This window comes from Xyrauchen texanus, chromosome 24 (genome assembly GCF_025860055.1).
Source record: "Xyrauchen texanus isolate HMW12.3.18 chromosome 24, RBS_HiC_50CHRs, whole genome shotgun sequence".
Taxonomy (NCBI): Eukaryota; Metazoa; Chordata; class Actinopteri; order Cypriniformes; family Catostomidae; genus Xyrauchen; species Xyrauchen texanus.
The window spans coordinates 13,297,771-13,323,315 of record NC_068299.1 but is presented as its reverse complement, the minus strand read 5'-3'; the positions used below and the strand labels follow the sequence as shown (position 1 = coordinate 13,323,315).

General features: G+C 37.6%; 3 protein-coding genes across 3 annotated transcripts in view; 1 reads left to right on the top strand and 2 right to left on the bottom strand.

Annotated features, from left to right (window-relative positions):
- Positions 1-169: 169 nt before the first annotated feature.
- On the bottom strand, positions 170-8,233 carry LOC127618299 (vesicle transport through interaction with t-SNAREs homolog 1B-like). Its single transcript, XM_052090682.1, has 6 exons — positions 7,984-8,233; positions 7,287-7,345; positions 5,435-5,629; positions 2,024-2,197; positions 1,845-1,906; positions 170-1,730 (listed from the first exon to the last, which is right to left on the bottom strand). Exons 1-6 carry the CDS (start codon positions 8,078-8,080, stop codon positions 1,637-1,639), a joined length of 681 nt encoding a protein of 226 aa, XP_051946642.1. The 5' UTR covers positions 8,081-8,233; the 3' UTR covers positions 170-1,636.
- A 907-nt stretch (positions 8,234-9,140) lies between these two features.
- rdh12 (retinol dehydrogenase 12) lies at positions 9,141-13,703 on the top strand. Its single transcript, XM_052090672.1, has 7 exons — positions 9,141-9,288; positions 10,162-10,280; positions 10,417-10,572; positions 11,218-11,322; positions 11,463-11,672; positions 11,912-12,101; positions 13,144-13,703. The coding sequence occupies exons 1-7, from the start codon at positions 9,206-9,208 to the stop codon at positions 13,244-13,246; spliced, it is 966 nt and encodes a 321-aa protein (XP_051946632.1). The 5' UTR covers positions 9,141-9,205; the 3' UTR covers positions 13,247-13,703.
- A 25-nt stretch (positions 13,704-13,728) lies between these two features.
- Positions 13,729-25,545, bottom strand: part of LOC127618267 (zinc finger FYVE domain-containing protein 26-like) — a 29,914-nt gene continuing 18,097 nt past the window's right edge. Inside the window, 16 exon segments of the mRNA XM_052090636.1 lie at positions 13,729-15,486; positions 15,571-15,621; positions 16,591-16,773; positions 16,861-16,920; positions 17,466-17,622; positions 17,808-18,004; positions 18,099-18,296; positions 19,961-20,176; positions 20,856-21,065; positions 22,432-22,579; positions 22,718-22,938; positions 23,919-24,055; positions 24,229-24,257; positions 24,467-24,600; positions 24,731-24,912; positions 25,262-25,354. Of these exon segments, the coding sequence (XP_051946596.1) occupies positions 15,277-15,486; positions 15,571-15,621; positions 16,591-16,773; positions 16,861-16,920; positions 17,466-17,622; positions 17,808-18,004; positions 18,099-18,296; positions 19,961-20,176; positions 20,856-21,065; positions 22,432-22,579; positions 22,718-22,938; positions 23,919-24,055; positions 24,229-24,257; positions 24,467-24,600; positions 24,731-24,912; positions 25,262-25,354 (2,426 nt within the window). The 3' untranslated portion in view covers positions 13,729-15,276.

Sequence of the window (25,545 nt, the reverse complement as noted above, 5' to 3'; positions counted from 1 at the left end):
ACTTTGGGAAGGTCATCAGAAGTTTCTCATGGTACCTGCAGTCTGAGAGGAGTCTAGAGCATGATAATGCTTTTTAAACACTGAAGGAAATAAACGTAGAAACAGGTTACATTTTTCTAGTGCTATTCAGACTCTCAAACCGCTTTGTAAGCCTGTATTTTTGTACATTGTCCGAGGAAAATTTTTTGCTGTTTTTTTCTTTGTGTTTTAAGCATGTTGCTGTGGAGAAGCAAGGGTGTTTTCAGTGCTATCTTACAATTTAAAGGCAAAAGTGCCTACCTTTAAGACTCTGACATTCTGGTCCATAGATATGGCTCTGGTGCCTCTTAGAATTCAAGTCTATTGGTTTTTATTCACCCGTTATATGGTCTGCCAGATGATTTTAAGTCTTATATACTTAGAAAAGTATTAGTGCACCTCTCCACAACAAGCTGTGCGATTTATGATGTCATTCATGTCACTACTACGAATGGGATAAATACAGGTGAAAATGCAGTACAAGTTTTGTCTTTAACACTTGGCATTATGGGTTTGTTTAAATTCCTAACCCTTAGTTTGGGGCAACAGTGATCCTTGCATTAAGCAGCACTTATAAACTACAAATACAGAATTTACCAAGAACACACACACACAAAAAAAAACACTCATCTTAAACATGAATTTGCTATAAAAAACAAAGTACTTGTTTAACTTGGGCTTATTATTGATTTGAAAAGGCCTGAACACTTGATTAACCTACAATGCACCGTTCATAATCCCCATTATGACATCACATGCCCTAGTGGTGTACCATCCTGCGGCACATGACTGCTCAGGCCTCCACTGATACGTCTACTGTTTTGCCCTAACATGACTACAAATAACAACAGACAGCTGGCAAATGGTTAGTAAGTCAAGGTGACCTGATAGTGCTGGGCTTTATTATATATGCTGTAACAGGTGTTACTGCCACTTTATTCTCAGTGATGTTTACGCTACAGTCTACACCCTTATCATAAATGGCCAAACACACCCCTTTCCCCTCCAACCAGGGCTTATGAAGCAAGTGACGTGCATGTTTATTGCTGTCATTCCAATACACACCCACCCTCTTTCAAGGACATAACCCTGGAGCAGTTACATTTAATACCATGTTTAGACTACAAAAAGTCAAATTTACAACATAATTGTTGAAATTTCAAAATCACATTTCATTAAAAAAGTTAAGTTACTTTGTTTCATTAGTGAACGTGGTTGAGGTATAGTAAAAATGCAGATACTATGCATTTATATACATTTTCACTCCTTTCACTAGATCGTTCATTTATACCAGCCATCTGTCCAACCATCCACTTGACATTGTGCCAGTTTTGCACCTTATTCAAGACAGCTAAGGGGGTTAAGCCATCCTCTCCTCTCCAGATCAGGTCTTGATCCCTCAGCAGTCTGATAGTACCATAGATGGATGTCATCATCTTCATTCCCACCATTGAGAGCAGTACTTATGCTAATATAGTTTAGTGCTTAAAATAAATGCCCACACTCGTCCATGTGACACTGATTCACAAAGGTTTCCAGCACACTGTCACCAGGCCAGACACCAGTGAACATCAGGAATAAGAAGAAGATGTAGAGTAGTCTTTAACAGCCTTATTGCCTATTTGCGGAAGAACTTAAGGTAGACCACAGCCCCTAGAATGGCCACTTCCATGATGATAATGACTGCCAATAGCAGTTTGTTAGTCATCAGTCTGTAAAGACAGAAAAATACATTTTTCAAACTGATTCAGCATAAGATTTGAAAATCATTCAAATGATGCAAAATAATGACATCATTATCTGTTTCATAAGAGTGCACGTCTCACCGCCTAGACATTGCACGCAGGATTTTCCGGCTGCGGCTCAGGTTCTCACCGGTGTGAACCAGCTGAGCAAAAAGAGAAGGGAGAATGAAGTTAACACATTCCAGGCATGTAGCTTGTGTAATGTATTAGTTGCTTGTCCAACAAAAACATTGGTGGGGATCAAGATAGATCTTGCTTACTAGGTCTCTGGTGCGATCCAATTGTTCTCTCTGTTCTCCTAGCTCTTCAATGATGTCCGTGCCAATCTGGTCCGTCTCTGCAGCGATACGTTGACTGCGCTCAATGCTCTTTGAGGCATTATTGAGAGAATCTGTCCCCTGTATGAGCAAAGCACGCTGGGACTGAAGATGAGTCTGTACAAACAAACACAAGAGCAATTTTTTATTGTCCTGATGCATATTCTCTCACATTAAACAATGTGTATGCAAACAGTGTACAGTCAGCAGCCATAATTACTGTTCTGACAGACCCATCATGAGCATGATGCCACAAAACGGCACCACGATAAAAGGGGGATATGCAGAAAAGGACAGTGACAGTTTCTATGTAAAATCCCGGACCGATTTCTCTTCACAGTCCACCCTTGTTTACAGTTAACAAAGTACTTCTAAGCAACCAAATAGGCCCGGTTGCTAAGGAGGGTAGAGTCAAACGGGGTAACCTCTTCGCGATCGCTATAATGCGGTTCGCTCTCAGTGGGGCATGTGGCGAGTTGTGCGTGGATGCCATGGTGGATGCCGTGAAGCCTCCACACGCTCTATATCTCTACGTTAACGTGCTCAAAACAAGCCATGCGATGGGATGCACGGATTGACAGTCTCAGACGTGGAGGCAGCTGATATTCGTCCTCTGCCACAGGACTTGGAGCACATTGGGAATTGGACATTCCAAATTGGGAGAAAAAGGGGAGAAAATCCCCCCACAAATACAAATAAATAAATAATAATAAATAAGTACTTGTTTGAATTCCGAATTCCCAGGAAAGTACTACACTATCCACAATCCTAAAATGAGATCACCCAATCAGAGAAGCTGTGGTAAAAGAGGTCAACTGTGACAGTCCACTAATGAATGGAATCAGTCATCAAATTATTTACATTTGATTATTTAGTAATACACTTCTAACAAATAGTATTTTATGCTTATAAAAAACGACTCGAGTCACTGCCGTTTTTATATTTAATTGCGTCACCTTTGACTTTTCTTTCGATTTTCTAATATTTAGCTTCAAATCAAATGCTGTGATTTATCTTGGAACTGTTTTTTTTTTTTTGGGTCATGGCATAGAACTCTTTATTGAAGAATTTTCTTAAATGATTATGGAGTAAAATAATTGGAAAAATACTTCAGGAACCAAGGTTGCTAAAAAAATTGGGTGGTCTACAGCCTTAAATTTGTTAAGGAATCAAACAAGTGAGCGAAAGATATGCAAACATAAATCTAGAAAGTCCACTCAAATTAAAGCATGCGCGGTCATTTTCAGATATGTCCTGATGACCTTCACTTCCTCTGTTTTAGACTGCTTTAAAATGAGAAACATGACTGTGACATACCGCATGACCAAGGCATCATTCTGTGTACCAAACATTGTTCCTTTCCAGTAAAACAAGTGTCTTTGTTTGTAGAGTGATAGAGGTTTAACCTATACGTGTTTACCTATACATACTGAAAGAGGACCAGAAACTTTTTTTTTTATTGAAGTGTGCACATGATGGCAAACTAGCCGTATGTATTTTACGTTTTCTATTTGTTTGGGGTGGGTTTCTTTATTTTTTTAAATTAAACTTTAACAATAAAAAAATAAGCTTTTATAAATGTTGCAATATGTTTTTAAGGATCATGATTAGATGACACACATGCAATTAAAGAAATGAACAGAACAAGAAAACTATTTCAAAAGTTCAATTAAGACTGACCTTAATCAACCTAACAAGCACAGTTGCACTGAATAATCATCAATATTAATGACTTGATCGTCTATCACGCGCAAACGACCAACAGAAATGACAGTCATCTTCTGTTGAAGTTTATCCAGCCTCCTCTTTCAGAACCACTAAAGATAAACCTCTAACAAAAGTCTCATTTTCTGTGACATTAAAGGATCCTCTAAACAAGCCAGTGCATTCCTGATGCTAGAATACAAGTTTGCACACATGCCAAACACACAAGGTGATGATGATATACTGTGAAACATGACCTGCTTGCATTTCTGCATTAATGTTTCCATAGCAGATCACATTCTACCAAGTGTATAAAAGAACACTGAAACTGATGTAAACTGATATCTGACATCGTGTTCAGTTACACAGAGACTTTGTTATTAAGCTGAGGCTGGTTCAGCATGTTATTAAGCATCTGAGTCACAGATCTTCAGACGAAAAGCAGCAAGATTCACTGAACTAATTTCATATCAGCGTAAGTGTAGCCTGAGGTATACAGTTTTGTTCCATTAAATCACATAACAGTTGTGGACTACAGGGTTAACATGTGTCATTCACAGAACACACAGTGAACATAGAAATATAAGGTTGTGTAAAAACAATGACTCACTTATCAGGAACTTCCTGTAAGAATTTCTGTCTGCAGAGGTATAGAGAGGGAGTTCTAACAAGTTCCAGCCTGATCTAGGCTGAGTGAAACTAGATCCATGGCATAAACTTGAGATATGTAAACATTTAATTTCATCGGGGGCACTTTTGACTAGTTGAACTCTTTAAAAACTAGACTTCTTCCAGCTATGTTTCATCTATGTTCAAATATTTATCATGAATCTTGGAATAAAGGTCTGTTTATGGCCTTGATTAGCTTGAATGAAGTTTGGTATAATGTAATGGTGCTGATTTTTGTTAAATATTGTGTGTGATGGCAATGATTATCCTTGGACTTGCAAACACAATAAAAAATATATATTATAAATATACTAAATATATGTATTTATACAAATAAAACAATAATTGATTGTTTCAAATATGAACCTAATAAATGACACCTAATAAACATTACCTTTTGATGTAAAAATATTCAAATGAATCTTAATACATCTTCATATCTTATTGCCATGCTAACCCAATTATTTTAGAAAAACTTATGTCAGTGACAGGAGTACTGTGGTCAGCGATTTTGTAAAAAAAAAAAAAAAAAAAAATAGTATACTAACACCAAATAATTTGAAAATATAGATTGTGTAAGTTCTTCTGAAAAAGAGGTTAAACGTCTGGGTAGGGGAAAAGCCCAAAATAGAGAAATCATGCCAAATGCAATATTTCAACGCTCTTAAAAATAACACACACACAAAAAGTAATTGTGACACAATAATAAAATAAAAACGTTTAAAGCTATTACAATCTACCCTTTAATTAAAACTAGAATGGTTTGGTTTAGTTTTAGACTGACATTTTTCTATAAAATCCTTCAAAAGGACAGAAAAGTTTCCCTATTAAAAGAATTATGAAAGGCTTTCCAAGTACAAGCCACTATGCTTCTGTCTAAATGAAACTCTCAAAGCCAGGATTGCATGGTACATTTTGACCATCTATAGCAACACTAAATTCACTACAGTGTAAACCTGTTTTCTGCTGTCTTTCACTTACACTCTGGTCATTCTGTTCTGTGTAAATTCCTTGTTTGCTGTCCCCAAGGTAACCGGAGAACCCAGATGCTCCAGCTGAGCTCCTTATGTCTCGCTGCAGTTTGGCCAAATCTCTACGGTACATTCGAATCTTTGTAGACATGGGGGTCCGGAAGGAAGCTGGAGCGCCAAACAGCTCCTGTTCCATGCCCTGAAGCTGAGAGAAATATTACACATTTATTTATGCACTTAAAAGACACAATATACAAGTTATATTTATTACAAGTTATATGTAATATATAAATTAACAGGAGAAGCATTGTATAATTGCCTCAGAGTACAAATAATTACAGTAAGAGGCTTTGAATCTTGCTGAATAGTTCTTTAAATAAAAAAAAACCTAACATAGTTTACAAAACTCTTTACAGAACCTGTAAAATTCGTATAATTTTTACAATATAAGAGTGATCATTTCGCCCAATGTTAGCTGGGATAGGCTCCAGCCCCCCGCGACCCTGTACACAGGATAAGCGGTTGACGATGGATGGATGGATGGATGGATGGATGAAGAGTGATCATATTTAGAATTTTGTTTTTTTATTTAACTTAAGAGACAGATCATATGTTCAAAAAGATGGGATAATAATAACTGGTGTTATACAAATATCCTGTTTACAATTGTACATGCCCTTGGTTATAATACCATGTATTGGCCCCTCGAGCAATAATAATTTTATTATTGCTCGAGGGCCAATACATGGTATTAAAAATTTTTTTTTTTTTTTTGGGATAATATGTAAAGTCAAATAGCTTCCTCAGCCAATATGAAAAATGAATTCAAATGTATGATCTACCTTTTTGATGATTTTTTAGTTATCTTACAGATTTTGCAAGGGGAATGAAAACCTATAAGCAGAACTGTACTCCAGGCAAGATAATATGTTTACCTATCATTGGGCACAGTTACAAATCTGTGCTTTGAAATCATAGGTTTGAAAGATCAAAGTTCTCTGATTAGGGAGGACAAATGTTTGAGACATTAAAGTGCACTGCGGTACACACAATGGATCTGATGCAAAACACTTTCAACACCAGTTGTTTATCCATTAATAATTTTTTTTTTTTTCTTCTGAAGCACTACTGCCACCTGGTGTCTAAAAATGATCCAAACAAATACATCAACACTTTCATGAGGATGAATTATCCATCTCTTTACAAGACATTATTTTCCAGAAAATGTTATGTGACCAATACCTGTAATAATTAACATTTAGGTTGGGCAACAGCCATGATATAATACAACTTAACGGGTGTTAATGCTTTTAAATGACAGCACTGTCAAATATAAAATGTAATCAAAATGAAGTGATTATCTACAGGTGATTTACCTATTGATATATTGAGGTAACTGGCATACCTTGAATGCCCTTCTTGCAATCACAATGTCTGACGGAAACTAGCTGTTGCATACAGAGTTCCCACATCTTCTGACCTATAAATTCCCTTGACTTTTTTTAGTCGTTTAAATTATTGGATAACATTTACATTTATGCATTTGGCAGACACTTTTATCCAAATAAGGATAAGAAGTTATAAAACACACTGCACCCACAAAGACTAACTTCAAGCTGATAAAATATTTCAGAAATGAGCATAACTAGAAAAAGTATATTCACTATAGATGTTCCCATCACTTTGTAATATTATAATCCAAAATTATATTTGTAAAAATGCTTTGTGGAAACAAATGCCCATTTCTAATTCTAAAATAATAATGTTGTTCTAGAGACATGCAGGTGCTGTGCTATTCTATTTAAGATCCACTGGTGTATAGTTCCTCTAAACATGCCATAAATAAAGACATTTAAAGTTACCACTTCTTCAGCCTCTCCAATACGCTCATCAAAGACTCTGACCATCCTCTTCCTTTCCTCTAGAAAACAAAGAGTGAATGAGACACACATTTAGTCTAGAGATCTACAGATTTCCCTTTCATTTCTATATTTAAAAGACAATACATCACTGTGTCACAACAATGACAAAAACGTAATGCATTTAAATGCAAAAACCACGATACACACACAAACACACACAACCACACACATTCAACTGACACAGGTTCCAATACTGTTTATATCTGTAGCTTCCTGAAACAAAGCAATTTATGTCTGTGTATTCAGTCCTTTAATGTCATATCAAATATTATTATGAATTATTATTATTATTATGTACAACAACATTATTAGTAGTAGTAACAATAATAATAATATTATAATAAATACATTTAATAAAATGTGAGAAACAATACTCTAAATATCAAAAATCATAATTTTTCAGTTAGGTTGGCAGAAAAAAAACGACCATCAAGAAATTCAAGGGCCCTCAAAATAAGCATCCCACTACGATCAATATGAAGAGAACAATATTTCTGTCCTGCTCTCTTCTTGACACTCAATCAGAAATCAAACGTCTGAATACTCGCTGTAAAACCACATATATATATATATATATATAAAAAAAAAAAAAGTTTCACCCTGTCATGATTTAGCTCTACATGTAAAGATTTTTCACCTCCTTGGCACCTCTGAACCAGTTCAGGCATCAACTTCACTTCGTCATACAGAGATTTAAACATCTCGTGCAGCTTTTCCAACTCCTCTGAAGACATGTTGGTGTTATTTTAAAGCAAATAAATACTGTATTTCAAACGAGTGATAAAATAACAAATAGACAAGCGTGTGTTATGGTCTGAAAACTCGAAAACAATCGGCTTTTCAGGCAAAAACAAGATCCTCGGGACCGCCGACGCTTCCGTGTCGGACCTCGTGATAATAGGTGACTTTGTATTTGCCTAACGTCAAAAAGGTCGAGTAAGATCCCAAAATTTAAAAAATATAAAACATCTTAAATAAGTCAGTTATTAATATTAATTTATATTAATTCTACTTTAAGATACGTCGTTAAACCAAATTTAACAAAATATTCAGCGATTTTAACAGGCAAGTATACAGACTCATTGCGTGGTAATGCATTGTGGGATCTGTAGTTTACATTTTCAACCCAAATAAACAAAAAAATAATAATAAAAAAATAAATAAATAAATAAAAAAAGAGAGAATTGAAAAGCACAGCACACATATCCGTAATTATTTTGTATCTTTTAAAAATATTTGTGTGCATCTTCAGGAAAAAGGTGCACCGTTTCCTGTTAATTCCAGTCATATTTGGCATTTCATTACATCTCAAGTATTCTATTAACAAATTAATCTCCATTGTGATTAGATCGGTGTGAAAATAAAGTATTTTGCACAAAATTGTTTTCATTAGCTACATAAATTTGCAACATTTAAAAAAATATTAAATAATATCTAGCATTACCTCAAAATTTAAACATGCACGGGATGATCGAATGGGTCAAAACAGTGCATGACAAACCTGTGTTAGGGAAATTTCTGTGGTAGGTTTTGTTGCTATTTAGTGTTTTCAGAGAGAATACAATCAAATGTGCCTTTTAGCCCCTTAACCCAATAATATTTGGCATGCAATCACGTGTTTATGAACATTTAAATCTCATACAACAACATGACTTTAGGAATATGCTGCATATAAACGCATATGCCATAAAGAAGCATTTAAATACCCATCTTGGTGCATATGTTTACGTTTGTTGCCTGAAAAACTACAATCCCGTCATTCCTCGGAGCACAGCTGTTCATGTGAGTGGGAGGCTGAACACATTTCACACCGACAGAGAAGAGTGACCAGTACACTCAGCATTGTAACAGACAGTTCAATGATGATAATGATGCTCGCTGTGATTGCGGCTGGTTTAGGGGTGGCCGCGATGATTTTAAGGTTGCTGTCTCCTAGCATCAGGTAAGCAAAGGTGCTTATTTGAGGCAGTGATTTGGGGGGAAACAACTGTTCCGTTTTTGTACTATTTTAAAAGGTCTGTGCATGCATACATACATACATACATTAATTCGTACGGTAAAACACATATAATAAAATAACTATGATGTGCACAATGGATGAAAACAATGTGGTCTGTAATACAGGGAAAGCTCATTCTGTATAGGTAGAGAATGCATTACAGCCATTGAAGCGTACAGCGATCATGTTAATTCCGAACAAAAGTTGCCCTAACCGAACTCATGGCTTTAAATGATAACTTTACAGTATACATCCAAACCGATAGTGTTTAATCGGTTCGTTCAGTGCGCTCGGCAGATATTAATTAAGGTTGTCCCGTGGCGGACCCGCCTCCCCTTGACATGAGCTGCTCTAGAAACCGACCAATAGAATGTCGGCATGGGCGGAGTTACCCCGCCCCGCTGCGAAACAACGCTGCGTCATTGGTTCCCGAGTATTGATGAGGGCTTTCTGCGTGGGTCGGATCGCTTGACAGCTAAAATAATTGTTGGATGAGTGCATTATAATTTATTTGTGTAGAACTGCCTAAAATGCAAATATAGATAGTGCAACTATATCTGAAATTGTTATGATCAAAAGCTACAATTTTTGATAACTAAAAAAGGCTAAATTTCCTCATATTAGAAATTCAAAAGCCTCATATTAGTTTTTTTGCTCTTTTTTTGTAATGTATGGAGACCATAAATTACCTTGCCTGAACTGAACGCTTACCAGGCTTTTTCAGATATAGATGTAATTTATTGATTAACTTTTCCCTTTTTTCAATGCTTTTGTGATGGCCTTTATGTTGAATCTCAATGCTTTCTGTATGTGCAGGAAATATGCAGCAGGAGCAATGTGTCGATCCACATCACGGTTAGATGGAAAGGTTGCATTGATCACAGGAGCAAATACAGGAATCGGGAAGGAAACAGCTTTGGACTTGGCCTCTCGCGGTCAGTCCAACTCTAAATAACTTCCTCACATCTGAGTAACATTCTCAGATATTGTAGGGGGATTATTAAATATTTCTAATGTGTGTCAGTGATCAAGTAAAGGTAGATGTTACATTTGAGATCTGTTTGCTGACAGGTGCACATGTAATTCTGGCGTGTCGTGATGTGGAGAAAGGTGAAGAGGCGGCGACAGAAATCCGTACACGAGTGGGTGGGGCTAAGGTGGAGGTGAGAGAGCTGGACCTGGCAGACACCTGCTCCATCAGAGCTTTCGCCCAGAGATTTTTGCGAGGTACTGCCTTATGATAACTGACACATTCAACCACATGTCTTTGCAACCAAGCAATCACCAAGACCGAAAAACCTAATTGGTTCTGATAAAAAGCAGGAAAAGATACAAGGAAGACAGTCTGGTAGGGGGGGACACATCAAAGGGCTCATCCCCTTTTTATGCAAAAAAAAAAAAAGGCAATTAGGCTTTAGTTACATCAGCCATGAACAATTTTAAGATTTACACATTTCAGTTTCATAAAAAGAAATTCCATCAAATTGAATTTAGTAATCTTTAATAAAATTTTGTTAAATAAAAAAACAAAATAGTTAAGTTTAGTATAGCAGAACATGTTCGCTGGGTGCAAGACCATCTTGGCTCAAGGATGCCTGAAACTGGCAGAGATCCTTGAGGTTTGTAGAATAAAGGCCATATATATATATATATATATATATATATATATATATATATATATATATATATATTAGTCGGTTGTAGGATCGCAGCTTTCCCAGAAAAGAAAGTATGTAAAAGACTTAAATGCGTTCGTTTGGGAATTTTGTAAATTTTAGAAGTAATAGACATGGACTAAAAGATTTAATGGAATAAATAATTTTTTGGGGGGGTAGATGACTAAGTGTAAATAATTTATTTTTCTTCATTCAGAGGTGGATCATCTGCACATTCTCATCAATAATGCTGGTGTCATGATGTGTCCTTATATGAAAACTGCCGATGGTTTTGAGATGCAGATTGGAGTCAATCATTTGGGTAAGGCACGAAAAATCTCAGTTAATCATGGAGAAAAAAAAAGAATTAGTAAATGTAGTCATTTCCACATCTCCAATACAGTATGTCTTTTCCTAAAATAGATATTTGACAACTGACCTGCATCTCCTCTTCTCATTCAGGCCACTTCTTATTGACATATCTCCTCATTGGTTTGTTGAAGCGCAGTGCACCAGCACGAATCGTGGTGGTGTCCTCACTGGCGCATAATTTCGGCTGGATTCGATTCCACGACCTGCACAGTCAAGGCAGCTACAACAGTGGCCTTGCCTACTGCCAGAGCAAGTTGGCTAACGTACTTTTCACACGCGAGCTAGCGCGCAGACTCCATGGTGAGTTTACTTGTTTGGAAAAGCACGCAAAACATCTGTAAAAACCTCTCACTCAACTGTGCTGCTTTGCTTTTTGTTTGTTGGGTTGGGCAGATTTCTCTAGAAACCTGACCTTGATTGTCATTGTGGTCTCAGACTTTTAGACCTTTAGATTTATATCAAATTTGGCTCTACAAATTAAAAAGATTTTGAATTTTAATTTGTTGCTGAAATTTTCAGTTTGACTTTTATTTCATCAGGGTCAAATGTGACCGTGAACTCCTTGCACCCGGGGACGGTGAAGTCGGAGCTGGTGCGTCATTCTACCGCAATGTCACTGCTGTTTGCTCTCATTTCGATGTTCCTGAAGACACCGAAGGAAGGAGCTCAGACGTCCATTTACTGTGCTGTGGCTGAGGAGCTCCAGTCCATCTCAGGCAAACATTTCAGGTAGAGCAAACATCAGTTTTCTTTGCTTTTTAGAACCTTCATGAATTAGTTCTCCTAAAAATGAAGATTCTGCCATCATCTATTCTTATCCAAGGTTCCCAAGGAAAATGGAAATCCTGGAAGTATCAGGAAATTATAAAATTGTTCTCTGGGCATGGAAAATTCACAGAAATGTATACAATCTTAAAATAATAATTCACCCCAAAATAAAAATTCTCTCAACATTTGTGAACACCCTCATGTCATCCCAAATGTGTATGACGTTCTATTTTCTGCTGGACAAACTAAGATTTTTAGAAAAATATCTCTGCTATGTTCGTCCATCTAATGCAAGTATATAGTTGCCAGAACTATGAAGTTCCAAAACACGCATAAAGGCAGCATATTTATGCCCTTTTTTACTAGAAATGTCCACCATCACTTTCACATTCTTCTGTTTTTAGCGAGCTCAATTCTTCGTGCATATCGCCACCTACTGTGCATTTTAATATTGATCTGTTTCTCACCCACACCTATCAAATCACTTCTGAACATATGGATTTAACCACTGGGGTCTTACAGATGACTTTAAGCTGCCTTTATTTGCTTGTTTTCAACTTCAAATTTTGGACACCATTCACTTGCATTGAATGGATGACAGAACTGAGATATTTTTCAAAAAAATCTTCATTTGTGTTCAGCAAAAGAAAAAGTCATGCACATCTGGGATGGCATGAGGGTGAGTACATGATGAGAGAATGTTTTATTTTTACCTCAACTAACCCTTCAAGCTAATCACAATTTTTCTCAGTTAGGGTTAACTAATTGTCTAGAAACTGCTCTTTTGTGGAGTAAAACTAGCTTTTAAATGTTCTGAACACACTGACATTTTAGTCCCTGAAAATCTTGCCCTCTACTGAACCTCTCAAATCAAATATGGTAGCATGTGACATCGAGAACCAAGGACGGATCTCATTGATTTCAAACTGTGCCATATTTGATTAAATATGGTTCTTTTAAACTGCTTATGCCAAATTATGAAACCTCTCTCTCTCTTTCTCAGTGATTGTGCCCCTGCTTTTGTGGCCCCTCAGGGTCGGAGTGAGGAGACGGCACGTAAACTGTGGGATGTAAGCTGTGAATTATTAGGCACTGAATGGGACTGAGTCATCTTTTTGACTTGCTTTTCTTCTTTGGTCAATCCATGTGGGGTTTTTTTCACACTTGAGTTGTAAACATTTTCAGTGATCATATTTTTCTCTTTTATGTCTCTTATTTCATTTAGTGTGTGAAAATAATTTCAAGTCTATACTTTCAACTACACAAACCACCTTCAATCCACCTAGTTCTGCTAATTTTCCTCCTGTTATGCCCTTGTGACAAGCAACTTTAACCTGTTTATTTAACTCTACTTGAAATCTGTGGACCATTTATAACACATTGTTTTACCCTGGGTTTTATTCTGTTTGTATTTTAAACGCCTCTTTAGTTCCCATCTCAGTATTCTCACATGAAGCTGCATATTGGAGTTTTTATACAGATATATGTGATCATGCTTTTAACTACTGTGGTACATTCATGACCAGAGATAAATATTTAAATTTATAAAGTTGGAAAAATAAAGATTCATAATGATTGCATTTTCCTTTATTTATTTGCTAAAATATACAAACACACATTTAAGGGCACATTAACACATTATTCAAAATATGATCAAGAAGTTCATTATTATTTCATACAGGGATTTAAAACAAATTAAGTGACAGTAAAAATGTAATTAGTTAGCTACTGAATATATCAGTATTGTTTGTTAGAAATTAGCTTTTTCTACATATAAATATATTTGAATTATATTCTGATAATTAGGAAATGTCCCTTCAGCAGCTGTATAGACGTGTGAACAAACACTTGCATTTCTTTTTCACCCTAATAAGTTTGAGAAATATGTGCATACATCTCTCACAGGCTCTTTGGCAACACACTGAAGGAAACACACAATCAGTAATCAACGAGGCTTATTACTTCAATAAGAGAAACCGTGCCAACAGTCTCATCCCCATTTTCACATGTGCATAGGCCCTGTAAACACAAAAAGTGTTCAGATAATGTTGTCCACACAATCCCTTGGCCATACCCTCCCTTTTTTACCTTTGATTTACTGAAACAAGAACATATACATGTAAAGAGATTCCACATTATTATAAAATTAATAATAGGAGGGTCAGAGAGAGTTTAATCCAGTTGACATGCTCTCATATAAAAACACCTCTCTAATTCATAAACGGCTTAATAGTGTTTAATAGGAGTTAATAGTGTAATGGTGGTTGTTATAGACAAACATGTAAGCACTGTTGCACTGATACAGTATTTCATCAATTGTAAGGCTGAACTATGTCACACTCAGAATCGCTGTCCAACTAGTTGTAACTGTTTATATTTTTGCAATATCAAAAGATATTGCTTATGCTTGTTCTAAATTATCGCTCATAATAATGCCAGTAAATTGCATGCTTACCTTTGTAACAATATCTTTCTTCTTAGTCTAGTCTCTCTGTGAGAACTAAAAGAAAAACAGCCCCGTTTCCTTTGAGGGTTGCAATGAGTTTTACCAATCTGGTGATGCCACGGTAAACTTGCCATGAACAAGATAAAACTTAATTTCATGGCAGACAAACTTCACTGTCATATGGCCATGTTGAAGCAGGTAGATTTTAGACACATAGATTAGTCTTTATAAATGAGAAGAGAAAGAGAAATCCCTTTTTCTGAGGTAGGAGAATAAGCCAGTTATAATGTTTTAGTACAGAGATAAGAACTAATGTGAAGGACCCACCCCCTTCATGAGTAAAGTACTTGACATATCAGCCCAAGAGGAAGGATAGCAGTAAAACTGCAATAATGCACTGAGATGTTATTATACAGACTGTCCACCCACAGTCTCAACACTCAATAAGAACTGAAATTGTCCTTCAAGGAGGAAGGTGGAGTTTTTGTTCTGGACTGGGGGTTGGATTGGTTCCACACTGAGCCTTAATGTCAACTAACTTGACATTAAAATAGTGGTTGTGTTTCATTTCCCCGTTTTAATCGAAGAGTGGAATATTATAAACCCACTCCAGTCAATCGGAGCACAGCTGGATTCCTCAGTGACCAACAAGTGTGTGAGTGCATGGCGCATGTTGGTAGTGGTTAGGAGTTATTTTCGAGCCGTTGCCGTGTCGATTCGTGTCGATTGGTCCCGATGCTCCGAAAGCCATTGGCGACAGATGTTCTGCATGACAGAGTCACTTGAGCTCTCAGCTGCCTGCAACACATCCTGTACAAGCAGAGTTGCCTTCTTCAGCTCCAGCTTCACAGCCAGGAGATATGCCGCCCGCAGTTTACTGCACTGCAAATATGCATTTATCTATGAAGAGAAGGCAAAAAAAGAATGAGAGTAAGTGCAAGAGAGAGAAAGATACAGACGGAGACTGAGAGTGACCAACCTTACCTTGTTTTCTGGACTTTTAGACTCCTGAATCAGGGCCTCCAACTCTTTAGACTGAGCAGAGAGAAGAAACCATTTTTAATCAGACCAAAAATGCGATCAACATAAAAATTATTTAATGGTAAATGGTCTGCACTTATATAGTGCTTTTATTTAACCTTAGCGGTTACCAAAGCACTTTACTCTGCGTCTCATTCACCCATTCACACACACTCACACACCAATAACGGCAGAGTTGCCATGCAAGGTGCTAGCCTGCCATTGGGAACAACTTGGGGTTAAGTGCCCAAGGACACTTCGTGGAGTCATAATGTGTAATAACATGTAATAAGTGTATTACATGTTTTGTGGAGTCATGTGGGCCGAACCACTAACCCTGCGATTAGTGGACAACCCGCTCTACCACCTGAGCCACAGCGGAGCACATTTCGCAATTTTCATCTAAAATATTTCAATAAGTGTATTGCATGTTTTGTCTTAAATATGCTTTCAGCTACCAATAAGAATGTAGTGTTCTTAGAACTGTTGAACAAATTTTTACCATGTTTAAAGGAATAATTCACCTAAAACATTCTCATCATTTATTCACCCTCATGCCATCCCAGATGTGTATGACTTTCTTTCATCTGCTGAACACAAATGAAGATTTTTAGAAAATATTTCAGCTCTGTAGGTCCTTATAATTAATGTGAATAATCTTTGTTTGTGTTCAGCAGAAGAAAGAAAGTCATACACATCTGGGATGGGATGAAGGTGAGTAATTGATGAGAGAATTAAAATTTTTGGGTGAACCATTCTTTTAAATCAATTTAACAAAAGCCCACACATTTTCTGACAAAATTATCAACAGATTCCATCCAGGCCTACTTATGGTCCATTTTCACTTCTAATAATTCATGAATTGCCCCTTTGTGAGATGGAACCTCTTGGGTCACAAACCTAGACCTCTGAGCACCAAAACACAACACTGACCTGAAAGAAAGAAAAAGCAAAACCGGTCTCAGATCAGTGGAGTAAACTCACATCAGCAGAACTCTTATCAGCTACAGACACACAGCTGAGCACAATGGCATCACAGTCATGTTTAGAGGCTGTGCCAGACTCCCCTACACACTTCAGCAGCTGCCGCACGGATGGGTACTGACGCTGACGGATCAAGCGCTGTCCGACCCGTATGTACACCGCAAGTGCCTCCAATTGGAAGTCCTTCATCACATTAAATAAAATGGAGAATCAGAGACACATGGGAATGGGACAAGGTCTTATTCTGTTTTGGCTGTCATAACTGCTTACCTGTATTACTCTATATGCAATGCCAAAACCTTCCTCAATGTTCTTCCCTCCCAGCATCACCTATGAAATGTGCATACAGAGATTACAGTTTTTCTGAGATTTGTTTATATTCAGACATACTGTATTTATCCTTGGTCTCTGTTAGATTTAGGCCACATTTAAACTGTCATCCATAATCATTACTTTCCACATTGTAAATGAAGCCATCAGGGCTGGTCACACTGAAAGCATTTTTGCATTAGTATGCATTCTTGTGTCGTTCAGGAAAATTCATTTAATACAGTTAAAACAGAATATACAGTATTAAATACTGTACATAACACAAAAAGTGTCCAGACCGGAAAATAAGCAGAAATGTATTAATGAAGATAAAAAGTGATTTGATTATTTAAAATGTATATTCTACATATTTATCCTATTCTATTTTCATTTGAGGAGATATGGACCTATAACACTTTCCCCTCACACTGAAATATTTAATTATTTATATGCAAGTCTTTTACTCTATTAGCTTTTCTAGAAAAACCAAGAACTGTTCAAAGTGCATTTTGGACGGTGGGTGAAAGGAAATGACTTGAAGACAGACAGATGTTTTTCAAGCTCACCTTGCAGGCCACATCCACCTTCATGGGGCTGTTTCCAAATAGAGTGGGTGGGGCACTGTTCCCTGTGGGGCCTATGGTTGACTTGGATGGGGAGGAGCTTTCACAGCGATGCAGGAAGCGTGTTACCTCCAGTTGCAGCTCGATTGTGTTTATGTGTCTGCAACACACAGTATGTTACTTAACAAAATGCAAATAGTACAGGTTACTATTTATGCTAACAAATACAATCTATTTACTTTTAATTAACATATAAAACAAATTTGAAAATTAATAAATAAATGGAAAAAATTGATGCTTTGATGAGTCCTCTCTGAAACAGTGGTAGGTGAGAGTAAGCAGTACCTGGAGACCTCAGTGGAGCTCAATTTCTTCCTGAAAGAGGAGCTGTTTGATTTCCTACGACTCTGCTGTTCTTGCAGGTAAGTTCTCAGGTGCTCTTTGGCGCGGATCAGCCAGCGCTGCTGTTCTCCCAGCTGCTGGTATGACTGAGCTCCGTGAGAAAAGAATCGGATACATGTCATAGCAGCACGAACGTGATCCTACAAAGAGAAATTACAGCAGTTATTACCATGTAGACATGGGTTCTGTACCTTCACAAACTGCTAGTATGCGATGCGTGTATGTACTCAATACCATCATAAACTGTTGAAGTTGGTACAGAGAGTGGTAGTGTCCCCTGCGCTGCAGTAATTGGCAGGCTGAGAGAAGGTAATGGCCCAAGCTCTCCAGTGAGGGGTCCAGAGTCTCTAACAGACCTTGCAAAGCCCCTAACAGACCACGTTCATGGCAGGGCTGAAACACACCCTCCAAAAACACTTCCTCTGAACACTCCTAGACAGAGAGAGAGAGAGAGAGAGAGAGAGAGAGAGAGAGAGAGAGAGAGAGAGAGGGAGAGGGAGAGAGAGAAACTCTGATTACATTCACATGATGTTACTTTATCATACACCGATCAGCCACAACATTAAAACCACCTGCCTAATATTGTGTAGGTCCCCCTCATGCTGCCCAAACAGCGCCAACCCGCATATCAGAATAGCATTCTTAGATGCTATTCTTCTCACCACAATTGTACAGAGTGGTTATCTGAGTTACCGTAGACTTTGTCAGTTCGAACTAGTCTGGCCATTCTCTGTTGACCTCTCTCATCAACAAGGCATTTCCGTCCACAGAACTACCCCTCACTGGATGTTTTTTGTTTTTGGCACCATTAGGAGTAAATTCTAGGAGACTGTTGTGTGTGAAAATCCCAGGAGATCAGCGGTTACAGAAATACTCAAACCTGCCTGTCTAGCACCATCAATCATCCATGCAATTATCTAATCAGCCAATTGTTTGGTTGCAGTACATAAAATCATGCAGATACAGGTCAGGAGCGTAAGTTTTGCATACATTTATGCAGATATGGGTCAGAAGCTTCAGTTGATGTTTACATCAAACATCAGGATGGGGAAAAATTGTAATCTCAGTGATTTGGAGCATGGCATGATTGCTGGTGTCAAATGGGCCGATTTGAGAATTTCTGTAACTGCTGATCTCCTGGGATTTTCACACAAATGTCTCTAGAATTCACTCAGAATGGTGCCAAAAAAAAACATCCAGTGAGTGGCAGTTCTGTGGACGGAAATGCCTTGTTGATGAGAGAGGTCAACAGAGAATGGCCAGACTGGTTTGAACTGACAAAGTCTACTCTACGGTAACTCAGATAACCGCTGTGTACAATTGTGGTGAGAAGAATTGCTATTTTGAGATAGCCTACACAATTTGGCAGGTGGTTTTAATGTTGTGGCTGAGCAGTGTATGTTTTACACTGCATGGCCAAAAGTATGAGGACACTCTCTTCTAATTAAAAAGTTTAACTACGCCCCTAAATTCCAGTGAAGATACATTTTAGTTCATCTAAAAATCCCAATGTTGTTACAAACCCATATTACTTTTTCTTTTACAGAAAACAAAAGGAGATGTTGGGCAGAATTGGGAAATGAGCAACAGCCACCTTTCAATTTCTTTGCATCTTTTTTCCCATTAAATTAAAAGCGAGACTATCATACTGCCTAAAGGCCTCAGCACACTCACTGAGAAGTTATTCATCGTTCTTCGCTCAGACACATTTGTGTAGATTTGATTCCCTTAGTAGACTAATAAACAAAACAAAAATGCCTCAACGTGAACAATCCTACAGATTTTAGGTACATTTGCACCAGCTTGCAAATAACTGCACACTGGTGTGTATATGTTGACTGATCTTAACTGCTAATCGGCTGTTGGCCTCAGAGTAGGTGGTGCTCCAGGTCACCTAGCGACAAAATATCCCTTTTTTTAAATTAAATGTTCAACAAGCAGACATGGGTATGATATTTAGGATTCCACATGTTCCTATAGTGTAGTTCTAGATAAAATAAGAATGCATGATAATTTGAATTTCTTATAATTTATGCATGGTGTATTGGAATTTTTCCCCTATAGAGTGTTCTGTAACCCCAGTGTGTTAGCAGCACCTTGTTGTGTAAGTGGGTGAGAGCGTCTCTCAGGCAATCATGGCGCACGTAAAAGCTGATGAGGCTCAAATGTGTGCCGTAGGTGAGCAGGTAAAACAGACACTCTTGATAATAGCAACACTGTTGAATCTTGCTCTCTGCGCCATCCACAGTGACAGAGTCAGAGAGAGCATCTTCCAGCTCACGCAGAGAGGCCAGGATGTCTTCATCCACTGTCTAAAACAAATAAATACAAAGTGAGTTTATAAACAACTGTCTATTCTTCCTGTTTTCTGAGTCCCTTACCATCTGGGTTTTTATGTGCCGTTGTATCTAAGTTTATTTTTATAGTTCAATATATGCAAAGGCTTTAAGCTTTGAGTAAGCAAAAATCTTTTCTTTTTTCCCCATTTTCCCAGCAGCTTTCTGATTTCTTTTTTTTGTCCTTTTGGTTATGTAACAGTGCCTCTGTGAAATTTAAAGTGAAGAAATACATTCTGCAACATAATCCCAGTGTGCTCTTTGCTCTAAAACTGTCCAGAGTTAGTGCTATAAAGTTAGTGAATAAATCTTCCCTACACAGAATTGAAAATGAATAATTGAAAATGGCAAATGTGAAAAGCATTCCAATGTGGAAGTCAGGCCAGATTGCCCTAATGCCAAGCACTGTAGGGCCCCAAATAATTTGTTTGTCTCTGGACTCACAAGACCGGAGGATCTGGTTCACTCATGTGAACACTGGACAAGAGTGCCACCATCAGGCAGAAAAGCCTAGGGTGCCTGAAAGGTCCTCAAAATGGACACATTCTTGATGTCACATGAACAAGGGAACATGCATTTTGTTCAATTTTCGTCATCCTATGTGATAGTTAGACAAAGCATTTTTTGTTTCCCTTTTATGTATGTGTAGCGTTACCATGCTCAGAGTGAGTTTGACTGCGGACTCCAGGTGCTGAACGATCTCCTGCAGAAGTCTCGCTCCATGGTTTAGCTGGTTCCGATCAACTGGTGCCTTCAGACAGCGGGTAAACTTCTCCCTGGCCCCACTGAGAAGTCCAGCCTTCAGAGATGCCATACCCCACGCCTGCCACACTCCACTTGGGTCCAGCCCACACTTAGTCGACACCTGGAAGAGACAATCAAAGCATTATAAATAAATACAAATAAACTATATAAAAAAAACACACCTAAACCCAACATCAACAAGGCAAGTGGCTGCTTGACTGCTAAGTAATGAAATAGTGTCCTGACATGCCTATTTTATTATTTTAATAGGTTCCTTGATGTTCGCTTATAATATTGCAAAGTTTTTGGCAAAAACTAAAAAAAATCGGTTTTGGTCCTGCTTCTCCTTTAAGACTTGATAGTAACACCCACTGATATGATTGTCTCTCTACTCTTGACTGACCTGCCATTTCACTGCTCACCTCTACTGAGTGGGGCTACAGAAGTAATAAGGTGTTAGTAAGCGTTGATGTGTTGTAGAGGCGGTTAGATGTAAATATCTACCACAGTGTGACATCACAATGTGGAGGAAGTAGAGAATGAGTCCTTTTGAAAACTTGGTTTCAACAAATGCTCTTTCTGCAGTGAGGAATTTTGAGATCTGAAACTTACATGTTAAAAGGTAAAGGAAAATTGAATTCTTCATGTCATGACCCCTTTAAATACTTGATATGTATGTACCTTGGGACAATTAAATAAATAAAGAGTCTACAAACAAGGAATCAAGTCCCTGATATTTTGTTTTACTTCTCACTTTTGGTAGAGTAAGCTAACTCTGCATTTACAGCAAGTAAAGGGTAGGTTAGATGTCATGGAGTCAGGGCAGATGTCATATGAGTATGTGAGGAATAGATGTACAGCCTGTTCAATGGATTGTACCATTTTTCTTTTGTACTAGGAATGTTCAGGGTTAGATACAAGTTAAGCACAATTAACATAATTTTTGTAATAATGCTGATTTCCACAAAAATTGTTTATACTCCTCCCTCATTTATTATAAAAAAAAGCAAAAGCTTTCTTGTGAAGTGAATGGGGCAAATCCATTAAACGTTTCAAAAGTATAGTCACAATAATAAAATCACTTACCTTCTCTCTGTAAAGCTATAACCAATACTACAACTCTGTTGCCATGACAACGAACCCCTGTAATCCCAGTATTGGATATAACTTTACACAGGTAAGGTTAATGAGTGATATTATTACACTAGAATCATGTTAACACATATCTTTTTAACATTTTCATGCTATTCTTTCGAAACTATGTTGTTTCGCTTCCCTTAGTGAAACAGGTTTTTTTTTTTTTTTTTTTTTTTAAATAAGCGAGGGACGAGTTCAAATAATTGTTTGCGGTAATCAACATTATGCCACAAATACTGTTAATTGAGCTTTACTTGTATTGAATATTCAGAATATTCATTTCCGGGTTCCTAGGAGATGTTTTCCTGTGAAAATATTGCATCTACTGTGACAAAGGTCCATATTCTCACCTCCACGGCCAGCTGGTAATGTTCGGCCTCTAGCAGCTGGTTGCGTAGACGTGTCACTGCAGTCGTTTCCTGAATATCGTCTAGAGATGGAATGTACTTGTAGTTTGCACTGACCAGAATCTTCAACACATCAACCTTACTGATGTAGCTATGGATGGAGGAAGATGAAAAGAATTAATAGAAAAAGAAGAGTAAACACTCTTTGCTCTCATCATGTTTTTATTGCAAAACATACTGTAAATTATTTCATTCAGACGTAAGATCTCATGCAACTTGTTTGTCTCACCTGTCACAGAGAGCCGGCTCTTGGGTGCATCCTGCATTAACAAACATGAGTTTGGCACTAAATAGAAGTTGACGCATCACATCTGTCAGTAGACGTGCATCCACCTCGGGATTGGTCAGTTTGCGAGAAAGTGAGCGGCAGTGGCCAATCAGTTGCTGCCCACAGGCTGCATGATCGCTGTGCAGTGTCAGTATGGCGACACACAGTGATGTGCTGGGAGCCTTTAACATAAAGAGAGACAATCTGTGATACTGTGTACAATATTGAAGGGTGGAACTATAAAACATCCAGAGAGCAAAACATATACACCCACACAAAAATGATTTGGTGAGTCTATAACACAAACAATTTTTGTATTAGTCAAATAAAACCAATAAATCAGCCACAACACACACACACGCACACATGCACGCACGTACGTTTGTTTACTTTATATGCATTTCTTTTTCTTCATTATTTTTGTTCACCTCACTGACTTGTTTGCAGTATACATTTTTGCTATAGAAAGTTTAAAATGTAAAATGTTTACTCTGATCTTTCAGTTTTATACCCTAATTTAATTATCACAATTTTGAAGTTAATTTCTGTTAACTCCAAAAACTGGCACTTCAAATCCATTTTAAAATCCTAAACTTGTCTATTCTAAATGTCTAACAATATATCCAAATGCATAACATAAAATATAAAATCAACAAGCAATCAGATTACACAGTTCTACTGGTTATTATTGTGTGACATTATTTTCAGGTTAGGTCATTTATATTTTGATCACCAGATGACAGCAATCTTCCTCCAGTATACTGAAAGTCACATTCAAATTTTGTCTTCATGTTTCAACTTCAAGTGTAGGTTTATACTGTAATACATTTTCATAAATGTGTTTATTTGCATATGCAAATTAATGGTAAAATTGATCAAATTACATGTAAACACGATCAAAACAGCATAAAATCCCAAAGAAGTGCATAATATTATTGTTAATACTTCAGGGGAAAAGATAAGGTATCATTATCAACATAAAGTGTTACACCTTTGCTCTTTCCGGTCAATATATATATATATATATATATATATATATATATATATACACACATACACACACATACATTCTTTCTGCTCCATTATGAGTAAAAGTTGTAAATACTAAACTCTTTACAGATCTTAATGCTTGGACTACCAGTGTGATGGAAGAGAACTAAACCTGTTCATAGTAAAACTCGCTTTTCAGCTGCTGGTTCTCTGCTGGGTTTGGACTCAGGCGGTACTGCTTTCGTGAAACTTCAGGTAGAATTAGGACACCATTCAAGACTCTGTCAATGGATGCCGGGCTGCCAGATGCTGAGAAAAGTTTTGTTTAGAACCTTGTAATTATAAACCAGGAAAAGGAGCAAATATTTTCCCACACAGTCATAAGAAACTTATTTGTGAACTTCATTGCATAAGAATGAAAATGTTTCTACATGTGAGACATTAACAGAGTATTGACACTGTAATAAAGAATTTAATTTTACCTTCACCCTCCTCAAGCTTCTCATCTGAGCTGCAAAAAAAGAAATATAAATACATGAGAGAGCAAGATACATAAGAAGCATCATGTGCTTTTTTTTTTACACCCAAAAGAGACAACTGTGTTAGCTTGGTGGCAAAAACCCCCAATAAATTTACTTTATCTGTTGCACCATCACTAACAATCAACCACTTTTTACGCTTTAATGAACTGTGCTTTAAAAGTGTATGCATGAGTCTTACTCCGTGTGGAAGAAGTTGTAGCACTGGTCACAAACTCTGACAGGTTCTTCAGAGCCCTCTACTGCCATCTTTTTACTGGAGCAGGAATGACATACAAGCCTGCCACAGCGCCTGCAGTGGTGCCGTCTGTTAAACTGAAACGGGAGATGGGTTAAGACTCTTGAATTGAGTTTAAGAGACCCTTTTCTCTTGATATTCGATTATTCACAATCCTTCTCTTATATTGTATCTCTTTCCTCTCACTCATATACGATGATCTCTCACCATGGTGAAGCTCTCCTTCTGGCAGACCATACAGATGTGCTGTTTGTGGTCTGGGATCCAATCCTTCCGGTCAGGGGTTTTCTCAGGAGGGGTGAAAGGTGTGGTCAGTGGGCGTATCTTCTTAGCACTGGGGCATCTCTCACTGGAGGGCGTAAGCACGGGTATGCTGCCTGAAAAAGCCACTGCAACCATGACTTCGAAACCGTTATGAGGTCAGTTAACAAATAGTTTAAACACTGTGTTAGGAGCCGTTCACACAGGATGCATACTTGCATTCCCTTCTGCCCCATTTCTTAATTGTTGGTCTATTTATACAGGCACCAGAGGGACAGATGTGCCTTCTGTACACTTCCGTTGCTCTTCATCTAGATGCTGATAAGAAACGCGTGTCCCTTTGTGAATGGCCCCTTAGTGCTACGTACTGGACTGTTTTAGTTATTATTATCAGAAAAACATGACTAAACTTGTGTTTTCCATCAGGGCTACTTAAAAAATGGGTGTGGCTCCAGGATGCATAAGTGTGGCTCATACCTGCTGATGGAGGAGGGGTGTGGCTTGGGGAGGCGGGGCAACTCTCCTGAGCTGGACACTGCAGAAATGCATCCTGCAAACTAATGACGGAATCTGAGAGAAAGGAGAGAAAGGCAAAGACATATAAGTGAAGAGTTGTTCTAAATATAATGATCTCAAACTTCCTTTAAGAACACGAATATTAACAAAAACCCATTGCTATTGTATGTTTTCATTGTAAGAGTAGTGTGAATGTTCTGCTATGGGTTTGGAACAACAAGAGAGAATTACAACTTTTTGGTGAA

Coding starts and splice junctions, on each gene's coding strand:
- LOC127618299 (XM_052090682.1), bottom strand. CDS start 8,080: ATGTCTTCAGAGGAGTTGGAAAAGCTGCACGAGATGTTTAAATCTCTG. Junction 7,346..7,983: donor GGTTCAGAGGTGCCAAGGAG/GTGAAAAATCTT, acceptor TTTGTTTTCTAG/AGGAAAGGAAGAGGATGGTC. Junction 1,731..1,844: donor CTGCGTGCAATGTCTAGGCG/GTGAGACGTGCA, acceptor CTGTCTTTACAG/ACTGATGACTAACAAACTGC.
- rdh12 (XM_052090672.1), top strand. CDS start 9,206: ATGATGATAATGATGCTCGCTGTGATTGCGGCTGGTTTAGGGGTGGCC. Junction 9,289..10,161: donor TTGCTGTCTCCTAGCATCAG/GTAAGCAAAGGT, acceptor CTGTATGTGCAG/GAAATATGCAGCAGGAGCAA. Junction 11,323..11,462: donor GATTGGAGTCAATCATTTGG/GTAAGGCACGAA, acceptor CTTCTCATTCAG/GCCACTTCTTATTGACATAT.